The 19,061-nt window shown below is 31.1% G+C and overlaps 1 protein-coding gene across 5 annotated transcripts in view; it reads left to right on the forward strand.

Moving 5' to 3' along the window:
* LOC148621579 (high affinity cAMP-specific and IBMX-insensitive 3',5'-cyclic phosphodiesterase 8B-like) overlaps positions 1 to 19,061 on the forward strand; it is a 127,118-nt gene that overhangs the window by 16,653 nt on the left and 91,404 nt on the right. The window contains exon 1 of one of the 5 annotated variants that reach the window (XM_088576109.1): positions 498 to 520. The exons of 2 other annotated variants lie outside the window; for them this stretch is intronic. Coding sequence is in view for 2 of the 3 variants with exons in the window: in XM_088576105.1 (XP_088432231.1) it covers positions 14,877 to 14,909 (33 nt within the window). In the remaining variant the exon portion in view is untranslated. Of the gene's footprint in view, positions 1 to 497; positions 521 to 14,636; positions 14,910 to 18,610; positions 18,776 to 19,061 lie in introns of those variants that run through there. 2 more of the 5 variants (XM_088576105.1, XM_088576106.1) reach the window with 2 other exon arrangements.

The following is a 19,061-nucleotide window of genomic DNA, read 5'->3' on the forward strand; positions in this document are numbered from 1 at the left end:
GAGACATTCGTCTACACATGTGTGTTATGTTGTTAATGATCCAATTCAATTGGAATTTCAAATGTTGGACTTTATATATATACATGTGTTGTGTTGTCAATGAGCTACTTTTTTAAATGGTCTCTAAATGTTTGGATGCCTTTGATTCATGTATAGACCGGACTTCTAAAAATTTGTGTTTCTCTTTTCTGCGTGTTGTCAATAAGCTGATGGTTTAACAAGACTTGTAAACAGTTGTAAAGTATCATATCGTACAAGTCAAAACAGACAATTTACATGGTTGACCTTTGGCATTTTAAAATACATATATGAATTGACTTGTCATGTACAAGGAAAGAAGCTGCTCAGTTAGTCATATTGTGGCTTTATTTTAAGTTTGTAGAATGTTTTCAGTTTTTTAGCCGTTGGCAAGGTTTTCTTCAAGTACTTTTATGGACTGATGTTTTGACTATGAAGTTAGGAAAGGATAGATGTATAAACCTACGTGTATGTTATAACTAATGAAGGCAAGTCACAATAGGTACTTGTAGTTAGAATATTTTCTAAATTTGTTACAATGGACATTCTGTGGTTCAAGTTGGTGAAGAATATAATCTGTGATTGTTTTTATCCTATATATGATAAAAATCAGTGGTCATTGTTTCTGATTTTCATGTTTTTTTTTGTTTTATTTTTGCTTCTTTTCAAATCAGCTCCTTAAATGTTAAACTGCTTTAGTTTTGTTTTTTCACCCTTGTTTTGCTTAATTTAATCTCATTTTATATTGTATCAAGAATATTTGTTTACTAATATGTCAGTGCATTGTAAGCCTCATTGACTGGTTGTAAAATTTGTTTTTATTTTGTCATCATATTGTATATATGGGTGCACTTTAATGAAGCATTTATTCATTCATTCATTTGTTCAAGTGCATGCAATGATGATGTTTACAAAATAGACTTGGTTTATCCTTGATTGAAGGGGTAATCAAGGGAACCAAGATTCTTGCGGAAATCAAAAGAATGTAATCCAGGGACAAAGACCAGACATGGAAAACAGACAAACACAACAAAAAACATAAAGTAAAAGTATACATACAAAGTAACAAAAGCAAATGAGCAACTCAGACTCCACTAAAAACTGGGAGCATGGACCATTTTTAATAGTGGGCTAGACAAATGACAGAAGGATTTAAACTTTATATCATGCCTATATTTTAATACATGGAAATGTCCCATTGTTGATGAATTTCATTTAAGGAGGTAGACCTAGGGTAAGGAACACAACTCCTGAAATCAGTGATATGTTAGTATCATATTCAATATTACCAAAGCCTGTCAAGCTTTCATTTGAAACAGTTACTTTGATGCTTACATGAGACTGATATAAAGAGCCTGAATGCAAACATTCCAATGATTTTATCCTTTACCTAAGGTAATCAAGGGAAGACCAAGTACATCCCCTGAAATCATTATTGTTTGCATGGTAGGTGTTTCTCTACATGTTATGTGATATGTGTACATTGTAGATACAAGTCATAGTAATGTGATTACCCATGGATACATGTACTTGTAAAATATCAATGTTTTTAAAAGCAAAAATATGCTAAAAATCCAACTAAGTTGATGTAGAATAATGTATACAAATTAAGCATTTATCTTAATTTCTTGATCAATTAGAGGATTATGAAGGTGTTTCTCAAAAATTAGTGTTTTTTCCCTACATTTATTTTGAGACAGAAAAGCATGCAAAAAAAACTTGAGAGTTACACCACCTTAAGTGCTGAATATGCTCAAGTTGAAAAATATATAAAGCTTCATTGATTTGCTTGCTCAACCATTCTAAAAAATGCAGCATAGAAATATAATGGTAAAACTAAATTCCTCTTTATCACTACTTTTAGAAAAACATTTTTAGGATTATGATGAAATATAGTTATTATAAAACTGTTAACAATGCCCAAATTTTTTTCTTGACAAAAAAAATGCAGACTTTTATCATTTGTAGGATCATACTTTCATACTTGATCATTTGTTTCATAAAGAGGGCTTTCTTTCATAAAGAAACTCAAGTTCAGATTTTTCTCAAATCATGTTTTTACTCAAGTTCACTTGATATTGAAGATTTGAGGAAAATTTGAACATAAGATTTTATATGGTCAAATCACGCTTATCTTCCTGTTTCTATAAATATATTTAACATAAAATTGATGGGTTTTGTTATTTTTATTTATACCCCTGCTCCAACACAAGAAGTATACTGTTTTACCAGTGTTTGTCTATCTGTTAGTAAATCTTCGCATTTGGTAATGTTGTTTTCAATCAAGGAAATGGTATAATTTTATAATGTCATTGACAAATACAGTATTATAGAACTTGTTTTAGAAACTTAAATCATAAAGCTTCTTTGATAGATGGAATGCTGAATCCCCCCCCCCCCCCCAAAAAAAAAAAAACAAAACAAAACAAAACAAAACAAAAACAAAAACGAACAAACAAACACAAGCAAACAAACAAAAACTGAAAGTTAAAACTGATTTTTATTTTTTTTTAATCAATTTGTTTTTGTCAAAATATCTTTTTCCCAAAGTTTATGAATTATTAATACATTAAATTAAGCTTTTGGTTCCAGTGGATGAAGTTTCTAAATGGCTATTCTCAACACTCATAAGAATTTAAAAAGACAATTTTACCAACTCTTTTATATAATGAAATTCTAGGTTAAAGTTCAAAAGCCCCTATCTGCATTCAGTTCATTGCATTAGTATCATAAGTCTGTCAAAAGGGACGTAAGTTCCTGGTATATGTAGATTTATTGAGAGTGAACTCCTTTTGTGACCAAATGTTTCATAAATTGTTCTGCATATGTTAAAAACATGCCTGCTTTTGAAAGTTGAATAGTTTCTTTGTAAAATGTTTTGATAAAGCATTATAACAGATGATTACTTTTTTTACTTAAGAAGGTAGTAGTAAAAAGATGTTGATGTCACAATGAATCGACAGTGAAACCTGTCTAAATAGAACCACTTTTAGACTTTTAAATTGGTTTGGTTTAGACAAGTGTTCATTTTATCAAGGTTAAAATACATTTTAATTGATATCTATGGACTTTTAAAAGTGTCTGATTTAGACATATTTTCTGATTACCGTAAAATACCAATTTTTGTGGATTAGGAAGGAAACATATGGTCGTGGATTTTTGAATTTGTGGTTTTAATTTTTCCTATATAAATATCAGTGGAAATCTTTTTTGTTGGGAACCAAATTTTTTGTTTTGCATACCCACAAAAACCACGAAAATTGGTATCCCACGAAAAATACTACTTTCATAGTATACAGTGTTCATTTTAGGCAGGTGTCACTGTAGAAGATTTCTTTCTAAAATGATGCCATGATGATCTTTGGTTTAATGCATTTATTGTGTTTGTTAGTGACCCCTTATAATGAAACTAAGAGTATATTACAAAGTTTGAAATTTCAACACAACCAGTTAAGGCAAAAGGAAAAATATGTTGGTTTTGGGTTTCATACTTGTAAAGAAAGGGTGGTAGGTAGGGATTTCTCTTTTTTACAATTTTATTTTACCTTGAGATTAATGGAAAAGAACCTTATGTTAATAATACTTCTTCTGAAATGGATATAAAATGCACCAAAAACTAGAGTAGGAAGGGAAACCTTATTCACACATTTTTTATTTGGCCCTGTCTGAAACTGGTTGAATCTTTGTATGGGAGGTTTAAAGTTTACTGTGTTCTCCTAGGGAATCAAGGATAAACTGATATTCAGTAGGCTTAATTATATAAAAAAAAGATATTTGAAACCCAGGAGTAACAAACCATATTGAAACTTATAGGAAGTCAGGACCATTTGGCTGCTTCCCACTTTCTGGATTTTGCTGTTATTTTGTCATTTGTTATACAGTCTTTTGACTATTCCTCTTGTCTGTTGCCTAGAGTTTAGCAGTTTGGTAATTTACCCTTCATTGGTCTGTAGGTCAATCGCAGATCTGTGTGTCCTATCATTGTCAAGGATATACATATACTTCTGTTATACACAGGTTCTCTTGTTATTTTAATCAGAACTTATCATTTATTCACTTCAAGCACCTCATTAAAACAAATGGATGATCTTGTTGGCCTTTCTTTAAGGTGAATGACCTTAAATTGAATACATTTTTAGAATTCTGGCATATATTCTGTCAGGGTTTGGTCTTGTTCAGAAAGATTTACAAACAGGTTAATTATAGTTTTCTTTCTATCTTTATGAACATATAATATACAAGGTGACCTTTTAAGTAGTTGCAAGAATTGTGAAGTTGGTGTCAGATCAGAATGTAACCATTTTGTTGTGTCTCCTGTTGTAACTTTAATAAATATATAGGAATATTTTTTGAGAAAAAAAAACAGACGTCAACATTTTGTAATGATTTCTATGGAACTCATAATTCTTTATAAAGAATTAATGCATAAAGGAGCTCTTGTGGCAATATGTATATAAGGGCCTAGAATTGTTTTAGAGCTACTTTATAAATGATGGTTTGTAATCTAGAGGTTAGAACACTGGTCTGACTTATCACTTATTCTGAACCCACTTCTGCTTCAAGTCTGGTATGTGGCAGTGTCCTATGCTATTTGCAGCCCAGAAGTTTCTTCAATTTTCCAACATTGAACTTCAACTACCTCCTTGTTTTTTGGCATCTGTGAGTTACAGTTTTTCAGTTCTCTTCTGTTTATATTTCAAGCTATAGGAATGTTTAAGAAGCCTATGTTTTACAGTGAGTAACATATTTAACTTTGGGGAATACAGAGGTTCTTGTCTTGATGTCATCTGATGATGTTATATAGTGAGTAACAGTACAGAGGATCTTCCCTTGATTGAAGGACCGTCATCTGATGATGTTATATAGTGAGTAACAGTACAGAGGACCCTTGGTTGAATGTCTGTCATCTGACGAAATTCCTTTAAGGTTGTTAACTGAATGAACAACTGATAACTTTCTATCAGACACAGATTTAAATACCAGTACCATTCTAAGAATCGCAATGTGAGGCACATTATTTTTTGTTAATTTGGTCATTTTTGTCTGAGATGTATCCAGTACATCTAGAAAACAACCAAAAAGGTATTTAAGTTCATCCTGAAGCATCTATGATGTAGATATTTTTTGATCGCTTAAACAGGGAAGTCATGTGGGAAACTTTCCTGTCATTTCTTTCTAAGTGCATATCAACTAAATTTGACCTAACAATATCTTAAAAAGGCAAACTTTACAAACACTTTGATGGTTAATTCTAGGGATTATTAGGTGTAAATATTTAGATAAAATATGTGCGTTTTTTTTCTTCATGTGCCACACCTTAAACACATTTTGCCTGATTCTTAGACAGAGAAGTACTTAAAATTTTAATTTGCCAGTGTCAAGTTTGCAACCTTTATCTTTTCATCTTGTAATGATCTTTCAGTCAAGGGAAGCTGAACTTTTTCATGAAATTACGCATGTTACTCACGGTAAAATGAATTAAATTTTTTACTCAATTACTTGTATTTGATATTTGTTCATTCATTCATAACTACAAAATAACATGGAACACTTTTTTTATATTAAAACACTATGAATAATATGTGACAGCTTGTGTGATGATGATATGAAAACATATTTTGTTCTCTAATTTAATTAAGAAAGCATGTCGGTAATTGAATGGTTTTGTAAAGTAATTTCATAACCAAACTCTTGACTGTTTCCAAACAAAAGTGGTTGATAGGTGTGCATGTGTAGCTTGTAGGTATCAAATTCAGTTCAAAATTTAAGTATATTAAATAACTTGAAATGTTAACTTTTCTTGTAAAATATTTGCTAGTGTTTTATTACAATGAGCTAAACTGATGAATAAAATAATGCCAAAAAAAAAAGAAAAAAATTAAAAACACCAAATTGATGAAAACAACATTTTTATGAAGGAAATTTAATTGAAAAGCATGCATCAGCAATCTAACTTATTATCCTTCTCTGTAAGAGTCAGGCTGCTGTTGAAACATGGTAAGAAGAAAACCATTTTTTAAAGGTGAGATTTGACTATTTGAACCATCACACTGGTCAATAGGAAATAAAAACCTCATTTACCATATTAATTTGGTATTACGATATATACTTAATCTCATTGATACAATTAAGTGCTGAAAAATACAAAAAAAACAAAAAAAATTGGAAATTTCATTGAAAATGTTTCAAATGAACAATTAATTGGATATAACTCTGTCATGATGTAACAATTTCTAACATTTTATTGAAAAAATACCAAAGTTTTCAGAAAGGCAGAGACCAAAGCAGTAGTGGTGGTAAATATAGGTAAACTATTCCAGAGTGTAGCTGCAGCCTTGTTGAGGGGTCTCTCTCAGTAGGTTATGGTTCCAACACATGGATGCTTGATAGCATTGTTCTCAGTTGGTAAAGTTGTATGACAAGATTAATTTTGTCCAATCTCAAGAACTAGTAGCCTTCCACTTAATCATGAGTATTTTTATTTTTTAATTGTATATACGTTTTATAACTTTTCTGACTTTTTTCCTTTGTTCTTTGTGTTTAGCTATAAGAGAACTAAGCTACTTTAATGTTTACCAGTTGTATTAACTTTTATTTCTACTCACTTTAGTTTCTTGGACAAAATACCCAGATCTTGGTTCTTCTTTTGACATTTTTTAATGCTCAGCTCCAGAAACAAATTGTAATACTCATTACAGTATTTTCATACGCGTTTTCTGATAATTGTTTAACTCTTTAGACCTCTCCTGGCAGTGCTATTGGTATGCTTTACATAGGCAAGTCTGTCAAACAAGGTTTCTCTGACATTTTCTGGTCCTGAATGATATTTGGGCATTTTACCAAAATGTACGAGCTAAAGAAATATACCAAAGGCCAAAAGTGGAACCTGATGATGTATTTAGACCTGTGTTTACTGTTAGAAACTTGGTTTTTAGCAAGTACACATAGATGATTTACTGAAGTTAATTAGCACACCTTTAGCACCTAATCTCAGGTGTTATAATACATGTACATGTATTATACAGCTGGTAGTAGCAGGGAGAAAGGATATGTGTGTTCAACTTTATTGTATTTCTTAGGTCATAAAGAATGAAACCTTGTGTGAGTATTCTATTAATTATAGTTGTTGGGATTATATGTTGGTATGTAATGTAGGAAAAAATCTAATTATCAATAATATTATGTGGTTTCTTCTCGAAGACTTCTTTGTGTATTAAGAAAATTTTATGTTATTTGTCGTGAATGTCTACATGTTTTTAATACTTAGTGCTTTTTGTTCTATTTTATGCCTAGATTGAACAGTTTATTGCTATTCTGCAAAGTTCAAATCTTATTTTTACCTTAATTTGAAAAAATACAAGAATATTGTGTTATTGCATGAATGATAGGGAATATTATTCGGAGTAGAATTTTATATTGCAGAAGTTTATGAATGCACTATGTATTTCTACGAGAAATTATATTTCCCAGTATTCATGCAGTAACCCTTTTATTGTATGGCAATATAATTTAATCTTGTTTGAAATAAACCTTTGTCACAGATCATATCACAAATTTTAACTATATTTGCACTATTGCAATATGGAAATTTATTGCACACTGACACTGCACTGCTTTCTACGGGGAAGTACAATGTATATAGCTATACAATAAAATTATTTCTTATTATAGTAAAATCTATTTGTACTTTGTTATTAATTTAAAAGGTGTTTAGGATATTCTGGAGATGATATTTCATTGCTTCCTTGATGATTAGGACTTGAAATGTATGAAGTTGTATTGAGAGAAATTTTGGGAAAAGTTATCTCAAAATCCTTAAACAATGAGCATTTAAATGCTGTTGTTTCCTATGACATGAAGATAGAAGGTTATTTCATCTTTGATTAGATAGCAGGTGGACAAACTTTGATAATAACACCTTTATAGGAAAAATGTCAGTAATTACACCTTAATAGTTTTGGTATTGATCTATCTAACAGGTTACAGGTTAATTAATTACTTGTAGCCTGATTTGAGATACAGAGCTGACCAGATTTCCAGCTATCTTAGGGTTGATTTCTTGACAAGTGACCACTGTTGATTTAACCTATCATTGACAAACTCTTGTCTGAAATAACTGTTATTGATAAAGAGTTGAAATGGGGGATAGGGGATGGTGCAGGTTGACTGGAAGTAATATTCTAGAGAATGGGAAGAACACAATTGCATGGATATGGAATAGAAAAAATACATTTATAAAAATAAAACCTGTATTTTCAACATATATTTATATGACAGGATATGCCACTTGAGTTACTTGTTGTATTATGACAAAACTTGGTCTAAATGATTATTTTAATTATAATACATTCACTCATTGATTCCACATAATGTCATTTTGCTGTAAATTTGATTGCTTGTATGCAATTACTACATAATATATATAAAGGAGAGTGGCTAAAGTTTTAATTATTGTAGTTCCATATAGAAGGACTGATTTATGTAGCATTGGAGAATATATGACCTCATTATGTTGCTATAGTGATTAAAGTGTAACCTTTGACTCCATACAGATGATATGTGATTTTACACATTCGTACAGCTGTAGTATAATATGTTTTGGTTTTCTATACAGTTACATGTATTGAATTAATCTAAATACACCCAGAAATTACTGATGAATTGTTCATTTTCTTACTTGATTACAATTAAGATATGATATATTGGAATAAGCAACATTTTTTTCAACTCTTTTTATTACCGTCCTTTTTAGTGCTTATGAACAGTATCCAATAAATATTTGTATATATTAGGTTATTAGTTTACTACAGTCAGCAGTTCAGGAATTTCAGTGTATTTTGTGCATTATGTCTAATCAGCAAATTTAGTGGGAGGTCTATAGTAAACATTTCCATCCCCAATTCTACCCCCAATTCCTCTGAAATAGATGAAACCTTAGCAAATTCTTAATCACATGATGCCATAGTGCTCCTCTTATTTTTTCCAACTGAAATTTTTGCTGTTTCTTGATGCAAAACATTGACTCCCATTCCTAGACCAAAGGGGATCATGCCCTAATCCCCCACTCCCATACCTAGACCAAAGGGGATCTTGCCCTAATCCCCCATTCCCATACCTAGACCAAAGGGGATCATGCCCTAATCCCCCACTCCCTAGAAGTACTGAATATTTTTTGCTTCTTTGATAGTTGACAGAAATTTATACCCCATCAAATTATTTTTATTGCAAGATTACTCTGTCCTCAGTCTTCAAAATTTAATTCTGGCAAGTTATATTTGCAGAATCTGCAACAGTTTAAGATAAATGTTGCCATCTTCTGTTGCGAAATCCTTAATGTATTTGTTTATTTAATTTGAATATTCAGTGGAAGCAGACTTGGGGTTTCTTTATTTGTTGCAAAATTTGTTCATTTTAATTCTCTTCTCAGCTATTCTCATTGTTGTCATGAGACATCACTTAAACACGAACGTGTTTTATTAAAGTGACAAAACATGTCAAATAACATGTTTTTGTTCAGATATTGTTGGCTAAGACTTTCTAAGATGTATTCTGACATAACTCATTGAAATTGTAGGATCTTTGTATAAGCATGGATGTACATGTAAATGGGTAATACATGTAGGGATAGGTCAAGGATTTCAGGTTATAGAGGGTGTGAAGTAAGATAATTGCTGAATGTAGTGAAGGATGAAGTTTTTTAGACATTGTGTAAGAACTAATGTTTGTTTGGTGCCAAGTTTTTTGTTCGAACTGTGAATTAAAGTCGTTTAAATTTCAGTTGAAAACTAAAACTGCAAGAAATTTGCAAGGTCAAGTCCATTTAATAATGGAAGTTTGACAAGGACTGATACCCACAAAATACTACCTTCAGACAAGCCAACAGGACTGATACCCACAAAACACTACCTTCAGACAAGCCAACAGGACTGATACCCACAAAATACTACCTTCAGACAAGCCAACAGGACTTATACCCACAAAATACTACCTTCACAACTATCACTTCTCAAGTTGAGACTTATACATTTGGCATCAAAACACAGCCAATATGATTCTTCTCTGTAAAGTAGCACTCCTGATAAGAATCTTGCAAAATATGATTTATGGTTGGAAAGCCAACATATTTTTTTTTAATATTTTATTTCAAATATGGTTAACCGAAATTAACATGTGGCTTTTCATATAACCCTTGTTCTTAGGAGATAAAAATTCTATAGAGTGTACTTTAGAATTCAGAATTAAGGGAGATAACTCTGTAAATGACACTCAAATACAATGGAAACTGTTGGATTATCTCCTAATAGCAGACAGATAGGGATGGATAAATACACATTTCATCATATAGATCTATAAAGCAACTTTGTAACGAAAATAAAAATATGTAGCCTTTTTTAGACATATCACATTTTACAGAATTTGTATGATTCTTAAAATCTAAACACCAAACCTTTTTCTATTTGAGATTGTGGGTTATAATAATTAGATTTTAGAAAAACACTGGATTAGTTACATTATAACATTAATTTGTAAACTGTCCAATAGTAATTCAGTCTGTTAGTCTGTGTACTGTTGAATCAAAGGGGAAGATTTTTAGTGCTAGGTTGCATGATCAATTTTATCATGTCATAAAAAATATCTGTAACTGTTGTTGAAGGCTTGTTTGGGTAATAAAGGCATAACTCCCTATTTCTTCATTAGAGAAACTGAATCTAACACACTAGCCAATGTAAGAATGTTTAGCCATGTTGCAACTCAGTTTTAGGTTTGGTGATGGCGGGCCAGCAGGAGTGCGTCAACATTGGTTTCCAGATGATAACTGTAAAAGTTTATTTCCAATTCCAATGAAACTTTGGGGTATTGTTACATACTGGGTAATTGAGTCGTTAAAAGTCAAAGTCACAGCAGCCAATAAATTAAATATTTTTCAGTAAAATTGAGGTTTTCGGTCGATAACTAAAAAAGTTTACATTTGATTCAGACAAGGCTTTGGGATATTTTTACATACCAGATAATTGAAATCCCTATTGATTTGAGGGAAATTTCATAAAAGGTCAAGTTCACAGTGGCCAAAAAACTAACTTTTCCCCATAAAATTGAGGTTTCCAGACAATAACTAAAAAGTTTACAACTAATTCAAACCATACTTTAGGATATTGTTACCTACCAGGTAAGTGAGATCCCTATTGATTTTGGGTTAATTTTGTTCAGGGTCAAGGTCACTGTGACAAAAATAAAACTGATATTTTTTCTGAAAAGAGGTTTCCTGGACAATAACTCTGAAAGTATACCTCTGATTCAAATCTAATGTTAGAATATTGTTACATGCAACATAAGTAAGATACCTATTGATTTTGGAAAAGTTTTGGTCAAGGTCAAGTATGCAAAAAAAACCAAAACGTTTTTTGCATAAGAATTAGGATTCCAGATGATAACTTAAAAGTTTACATCTGAATGAAATGAAACTAGGATATGAAAAGTATACTTATATATACTATTGATTTTGAGGGAATTTCGTTTGCAGTCAAGCAGTCACAGTTGTCAAAAAACTTCATCTTTTTCCTGTAAAAATTAAGTTTCTGGATGATAATTCAAAATGTTTGCATCTGGTTCAGATGGAACTTTGGGATATTATTACATTCCAAGTAATTGAGAACCCTATTGATTTAGGTGTAATTTCATTCATGGTCAAGGTTACAGTCACGAAAAACTTTTTTTTTCATGATTGAAAAAAAGGCATAGTAAAAATATTTCTTTCCTTAAAATGGAGATGCAACTTGGCTTGTTCACCCTAGTGAATTTAGATTTTTTTCCCAGATTTGTTGATAGTTGTTTTGTTTATATTGATTACAGACAAATCATAGTTAGTAGATAGGACATCAGTTTAATATTAAGAAAATTGTAACCCAGTTGTAACCTCAGATCTATAATAAATGAAGTTAAATAATAAATGTTCCCTGTTAAGGAAACATTATCTTTTGTGCCCTTTATCAGTTATAATGTTGATTGAAATCATGTGTGCTTTTTCATCTTGATGGCATATCTTTCTTGAATTTAAAAAGAGGATATATGTGATGTTATACATGCATTGTGCACAAATTCAGTTTTTTTTTAAACGCATGACATAACCAGCATTATATCTAATATCAGGTTTTGTAGTAATAAATCTTTGTGCTAGCAGGGACTTTCTGATAGTAAACATCTGGCATTCAAAGAACTGACTTTCTTGTAGACTAAATGTGATTTGAATATTGAATTGTCATTTTATAAAAATATGCTTTTATCATAGATTTAACCTATTTTTTGGGCAAGTTTCTGTTTCAGTTGCCTTTATTTCAATAAGAGACTGCCCATCAAATGACATGGCTGACCTTATGATATAACTGGCTCTTTGAATCCCTCCGATTTTGTTGTTTCATTGTAATATTAATCTCATTATGTGATCAGGGAGAACTGGGATTTTTCTGTATCAAAGGTGGATGACCTGGAATAGGTTTTCATTTGTCCATAACATCAACTAAATTTTGAACAGATTAAAGAGGTCCTTCCCTTTATTTTAAAGTTCTAATTACTTCATATGTAATTTGAGGAATTTAGGAACTATTATTATTTTATTTTAGTAAATGTGTTAAGTGTAAGTTTTTGTAAGAATCAGGCAAAATGGGAAAAATCAGAAACATGCAGGTCAAAACCCCACTGATCTGACAAAATAATACCACTCAAGGATGCTTTCTCTATTTGAAAAGACTATTATTTGATCTCAGAATCACTGGATTTGCTCAGTTATTTTTCAGTAGAATATTAGAAAAATGAGGTTTTTGACACTGTTATCTGCCCTTGAAATATTCATTTTCAGTACATTTCATTGAAATTATAACTCAATTTACCAAAGTGATAAAAATCTTGTCTTTTTTACTTGGTTTTGATTGTTCAAATAGTCACATTAAACTTTCAAAATGGTATTTTTTTTTCCACCATACTTCTCCAACTGCCTGATTCTTACAGAGACTGACATTTAAAGATCTCTAATGGATGAAAGTTTTATAGGAACAAATTGTTTTATGTTCCACCCACCACCCAGGTCTTCCATGGATATCCTAACTGCATCAAATTCAATTTATCTTCAACTTTTGTTTCCTTTCAAGAAAACAACCTCTTGGCTTTATAAAAGAGAGTGTTTGTTGGTACTAAGCAGACAAGAGGAAATGACATTGTGACTTATCTTTGATTTGGCATCAATAGAATCTCTGATCTTAATAAGGGTTAGGAAAATACACTATTGTTATGGTTATAAAATATCAGATAAGTGTCCCATGTCACATCAAACTTTCAAAACTTGAAGCCTTGTTTGGTTATGTGTTGGACCAAATTTATAATCTTGTTTTATTAACTGATGTCCTTGGCGGAGTTTATTACTACCTTCACTGTATAAATTACTGACACGGTGTTATCTTATCGGGAGGTTTGGTCCTTGAATAACGTTGAATAATCAGGATCAGTTTTTGAATGGACCATGCTTAGTATGCTGAGTACTGTATCAAATAGATTTTTGGATTATTATAATTTATAGTATCAAGATATACTTTATAACTGAAAAGGAAGATTATTTTTGTGCTTTTGCTTCTATATTTAGGTTGTACTTACATCAATAGGAAAAAGGCAGGAAAAAGTACATTTTTTGTATGTGTTATTTGTGACTTTGAACATGAATCGTATTTTTTCACTTAAGATCAGTCGGATATAAGATACAAGGCTTTTAACTGCACCTTGTGCTTGTCATGTTTTGACATAAAGTTGGATTTATAACATTAGAAGAGAAGGTATAGTTACATAATGTGACAATTCGAATATTCAAATTGGAATATTTCTCATTGTGGTTGAATTAAGTATATGGTGAATCATAGTAAAACTGGTGATATAGAGTTGTAGATGTCTTTTTTGTAAAAGAAAAATTTTGCCAGGTCGTTATAAAAAGTGCTCTTTCACAATTTATAGGAGGATATTGGAACTTTACTTTTCAAGTTTACAATTTACCGATGCCAAAACTGACTCGGATCAAAAACTTATTTAGTTATTTGCATGCAAAGAGAATACTTCTTTTATAACTTTATCAATTATATATAAAGACGTTTTACATTGTGACTTCTGAAGGATGAACTTTAGATCTCTTGAGGGTAGATCCGTATAAATTGACTTTACATATGTTGTTAAGAATTAAAGAAATGCATTTTGCAAGGAAATGGAGCTGATGATATGTGAGATTTTGAATACATCTAATTCCAAAATGATTAAATGATTTTTAGATTTAAAACTTAATATTTGGAGACTAGGAGCTTTACATATATATACATATGTAAGGTCTGAGGATTGATTGTGTTGACCCATTTATTTACCAGCTGATTATTTACTGCTAAGTGGTCATTCAGGATAAAGATTACTGTGAGAGGGTATTTAAATATTTACACTTAGTCATTGAACTTACACTTATGTTATTGAATTGGGCATTTCATTGGAATATTCTCATTAAATTTTCATAAATTTTGAGAAATTTTCATAACCTGGATTTTAAACTCATTGAAGTTAAGGATAATTAGATTTTAAAAAGTTATGTATGAATTTTTTCTATCTTTGACTACTGAAGGTGAATTTTGACTTTAATGTTTAATGTCTACAAACTGATTGTAAATATTTACTCTCCTTCTGGAAGAAGACTAGACTAAGAAATCCATTGTTGAGGTCATTTATTCATTGATTAGTGTAAAAAAGAACAACAATGTTTTTTTAATGTTAAAGTGTAACTTAAAGATTACTTCGGAAAATATTGTGCAAATGTGGAATATAATAGAGTTACCTCCCCTTGAATGAACAGACCACATTGGAGGATGTGTCCTATGGTAAGTTCATTTTAATTCACAATCTATGTTTTAAGCAACTAACCAAATGCCTTAGACTATGTTTTACATTGGCTAGTAGAAATTGGCAGAATTTATTTGCTATTGAATGCAGCGAAAAAGTTGTTACATATGTTTGAGGTAAGTATCTGAAAAAAAAAACATTGGTAGAAACTCTATTCATGGACAATTAGAAAAATTATCTGCAGCTGTCTTAATCCTTTATATTATCCTGCAGTGGATTTAGTGCTCAGGAAAAGCCAGGAAGTTGATAGGCTTTAAAGTGTTACAAGCAGGCTACTCAAAATTTATTGTTCAATTCAGCCAACAATATTTACTTTCTAAAAACTGCTCCAAAATAAATCCCACCTACCTGGAATCATAAGGCAATACTTCTTTCCTATTTTGTGCAATTGCATTGAAAGAGTAATCAAGGGTACCAAGATTTTATTGGAAATCAAAAGAATGTAATACAGGGACAAAGGCCAGGCATGGAAAACAGACACAACAAAGAACATAAAATAACCAAAATAATACATACAAATTAACAAAAGTAAATGAGCAATTCAGACTCCACTAAAAACTGGGAGCATTGACCAGGTGCACCGATAGAGTAAGTATCCTCTGCTTTTCTAGAAACACGTGCCAAGTTGCTCATATAAAGTCGTCCAGAATAGCTGAAAGAGGAAAGGAAAACTATGACACATTGAACAAATCAGTTTTCATGGTGCAAGTGGATACACCGTGACGATCCATGAGTTCATGATGAGGACCATAAAATTTCGGTTGTGATGACTTGAATCTTGTAGCAACATAATCCTGTTCTAGAAACATAATTGTAGGAAGTCTAGTGTGATGTAAAAAGTCTGCGTAGTTACCACAAGCTCTGGCATAATGTATGAGTTGTGATATGAAAATTTGATACACAGGTACTAAAAGAATGTTGCCACAAATGAAAGAAAGTTGACAATATGGAATGGAAAGTCATCTTGTTTGTCATATAGTTTGGTCAATAGTTTCACTTTACCATCAATCTCTTAGTGTAGGTCCAGATATGAGGCTGACTTCACAGTGTCTGTAGTATCCTTTATCTCAAGTTCCTTGAGGTAGATGCAATGTATCAAATCCTCGAAACTAGGATTGTTTAACAATATTACGTCATCTATACAGCAGAAACTGAGATTAAAGGATCTAGTTGAATGATGTTCCTTCTTTTGGGTCAGATCAGCTATAAAGTCAGCCTCATAAGAGTGAAGGAATAGGTCAGCAAGTATAGGAGCACAATTTATACCCACTGGAATGCAGACTATTTGTTGAAAAATGTGTCCACCACACTGGACAAATATGTTGTTGATAAGAAATTTCAGCATTTTCAAAACATATTCTTCGGTATATTTATATATATACTTCACGGTCCTACCTTTTCCCCTGTTTAATCTCACAAATAAGGGTGCTGATAGTATTCATCATATTTGCTTGCATGATTGAGTGAACCTTACATAGGTTACAAATAGGTAGAATGGGAAAAATAACAGATTGAATCAAAGTACCTGTAAGAGGATACTTATTTAGACAGTGTACATTTTATGTATTTATGTACAGATCCATGTAAAAATCAGGTAGCCTAACAGTTACAGTAATACAGGAGATTCCACTTAATTGCTTGCCTTATAATTGCATATTCCTGATAATTTTATAGGAATTCCAAAAGCAAAATAATTTCCCTTCTTGTCCATGTAAAAATTCATAACTATTTGGAAGAAGTTAGATTGCTAAAATTCATTTATTGCACCTTAGAAACTCTTTATGCACCTTCAAGTGCTTATCAGAGAGTGAAGAGTTATCTTTTTTATATAAAATGCAGTGATTTATCAAAAGTAAACTGTGTAATAAAATTCTGAAATTCACACTGAAATTAATTTATATTTTCACTCAAGGACTTTTTCTTGGCAAAACATTACAACTTAAATATTAATTTGTTGATCTTAAGATTGAAACGAAATGTTGAAAAAAGCAATAAATTATGGAGAAAGTCATATATATTGTATAGTTTAATCAGTTGTAATTGTGAATAACCAAAATAAAATCACTTGAAGATTTTTAACTAATGTGTGGAATAAGTTAAATCAATGCATACTTTGACAATTGTGATCATATTTTGCTTCTTAATTCTTTCTGAACAATTATCCTATTTTTATTATCCCCACAAAGAAAGTATGGGTGTATATAAAAATCACCCTATCTGTCTTACTGTTCATTTGTTCAGAGAGGCACAACTGCTCAAGGATTTTTGATAATATTTATCATTATCATGCATGAAGTAGTAAAATCATTTTCGAAGAACTCCAAAGGAAATTGATGAACTCACGGGTTTGAAATGTAACATTTACCTCCTTTTGAAGCAGGGTCGGAGTATTTTCTTTATCAGCATTTTCACAGTACCTGTATTTCTAGATAAAAATTTTGTCATTTTTTACTTTTTGTATAACCAGTGAAAAATTTTCTTCCTCGACTCATTATCTCAGCACTATAAAAAGTGTAAAGAAAATTTCTGTGTATTCATCATGTGTACATTTAAGCAACATTTGTTCCTTCCTGCTTCTTATGTTTAATGAAAATTGATTAACCTCAGACTGTTTATAATTTATCAGAAGCAATAAAATTTAGAAGGCTATTTCTTCTTATCACAAAATTGAATCAGAAACTAGCAGTACATCTATTGTCATTGAACTGGTCTACCTTTTTACACTAAATTTCATTAATAAAAACTATTAGTAAAAAAAAACAAGTTGTTTGAATAAGCAAGTTAAAAATAATAAGTGCTAGAGAATATTTCTAGAAGCTTCTAAAATGTTGGATTAAACATGATTTAGGGGTGGATCCAGAATTTTGGTTGTATATAGAATAACAGGGCAAGCGAAGCAAGGCAAGAACATTTTTTTATGTAGAATTTGTGAAAATTTGATTTCCTGCAAAATTGTTTTTTCCCATTTTTTAGGAGGGGGGAGGAATGGGGCTACACAAGGCACGCCTTACTTAGGATCCACTTCTTGAAGCCTGGAATACACAGAAATTGGATCACTTAGGTTTCACTGTAGTATGAAAGTTAAATGTCTTTATATGGAGGTGTCGTCTAAAATTTGTCCTTTAATTTGAACTTGGTTTTTATGTACAAATTGTTTGCCCTAATACCTAACACTGTACATAGTATTCTAAGTGTTTTGATTGTAATGCTTTTGCTATCTTTGGGCAAAAATCAATTATGCAGAAATGTGACCTGATTTAATCATGAAATATATACGATTATAAACTTGTCCCTTTTGGCTGATTATAAGTTAATCATTGACGTCAAGTTGTTCAACCTGGATTTTCTTTACTATTCAATATGTCCCTGTTTAAATATTTCATCTGGAGAATTTATGTGTTGTGTACACAGAGGTTCTGACGAGAATGGGTTTTAAGGTAAATATGACGTAAATGGTGCCCTTCAAATTTCAACCCAACTTTTTTTGTCTTGCTAATTAGTGGGTGATACCTGCCTTTGTAAGTTTTAAAACTTTCTTTTTTGATGCACTTGTATGTAATTGCTCTATGGTGAAATGGTATTTAAATTTCTACTGTATACAGATGATACCTTTTATTCTAAGCTCATGAAAAAGTATTATTTCTCATAATCTGTTGACGCTTTCTTGTGTAAGGTTTAAAAAGACTCAAATACAGTCAGTGGTTACCTCATGAAAATCAGGACTATTGATTCTTTAACAAACCCATGATGTTCTAAGAGCCTTTGATCTGGATATTGGATACATTCACAATCTATTGGACATGAAATACTGCAGGCAGTTAGTTTGAAAATGGACTTTACAGAGGTAAAGTAAAAGAGACTGAAGGATCTGAAAATTGATATTATATAATATTCTTTTACCTTTTCTTTTGTCTCACATTTCAAAATATTTGAGCATTAGATTAATTGTCATGTATTTCATATTAAGGAGGTAGGCTTAGGATAAGGGACACAACTCTTAAAAATCATTTGAACGTTTGTATGCAGCATTTTACATTCATCTTAAGTAAGCATCTAATTAGCTTTGATTGATTTTTTTCTGCTTCAAACAAAAGCTTGATAGATTTTGGTGAAATTGAATATGATACAAA

The sequence above is a fragment of the Perna viridis genome, chromosome 3 (assembly GCF_037379345.1).
Source record: "Perna viridis isolate PV_CMFRI_1.1 ecotype Kerala chromosome 3, ASM3737934v1, whole genome shotgun sequence".
Taxonomy (NCBI): domain Eukaryota; kingdom Metazoa; phylum Mollusca; class Bivalvia; order Mytilida; family Mytilidae; genus Perna; species Perna viridis.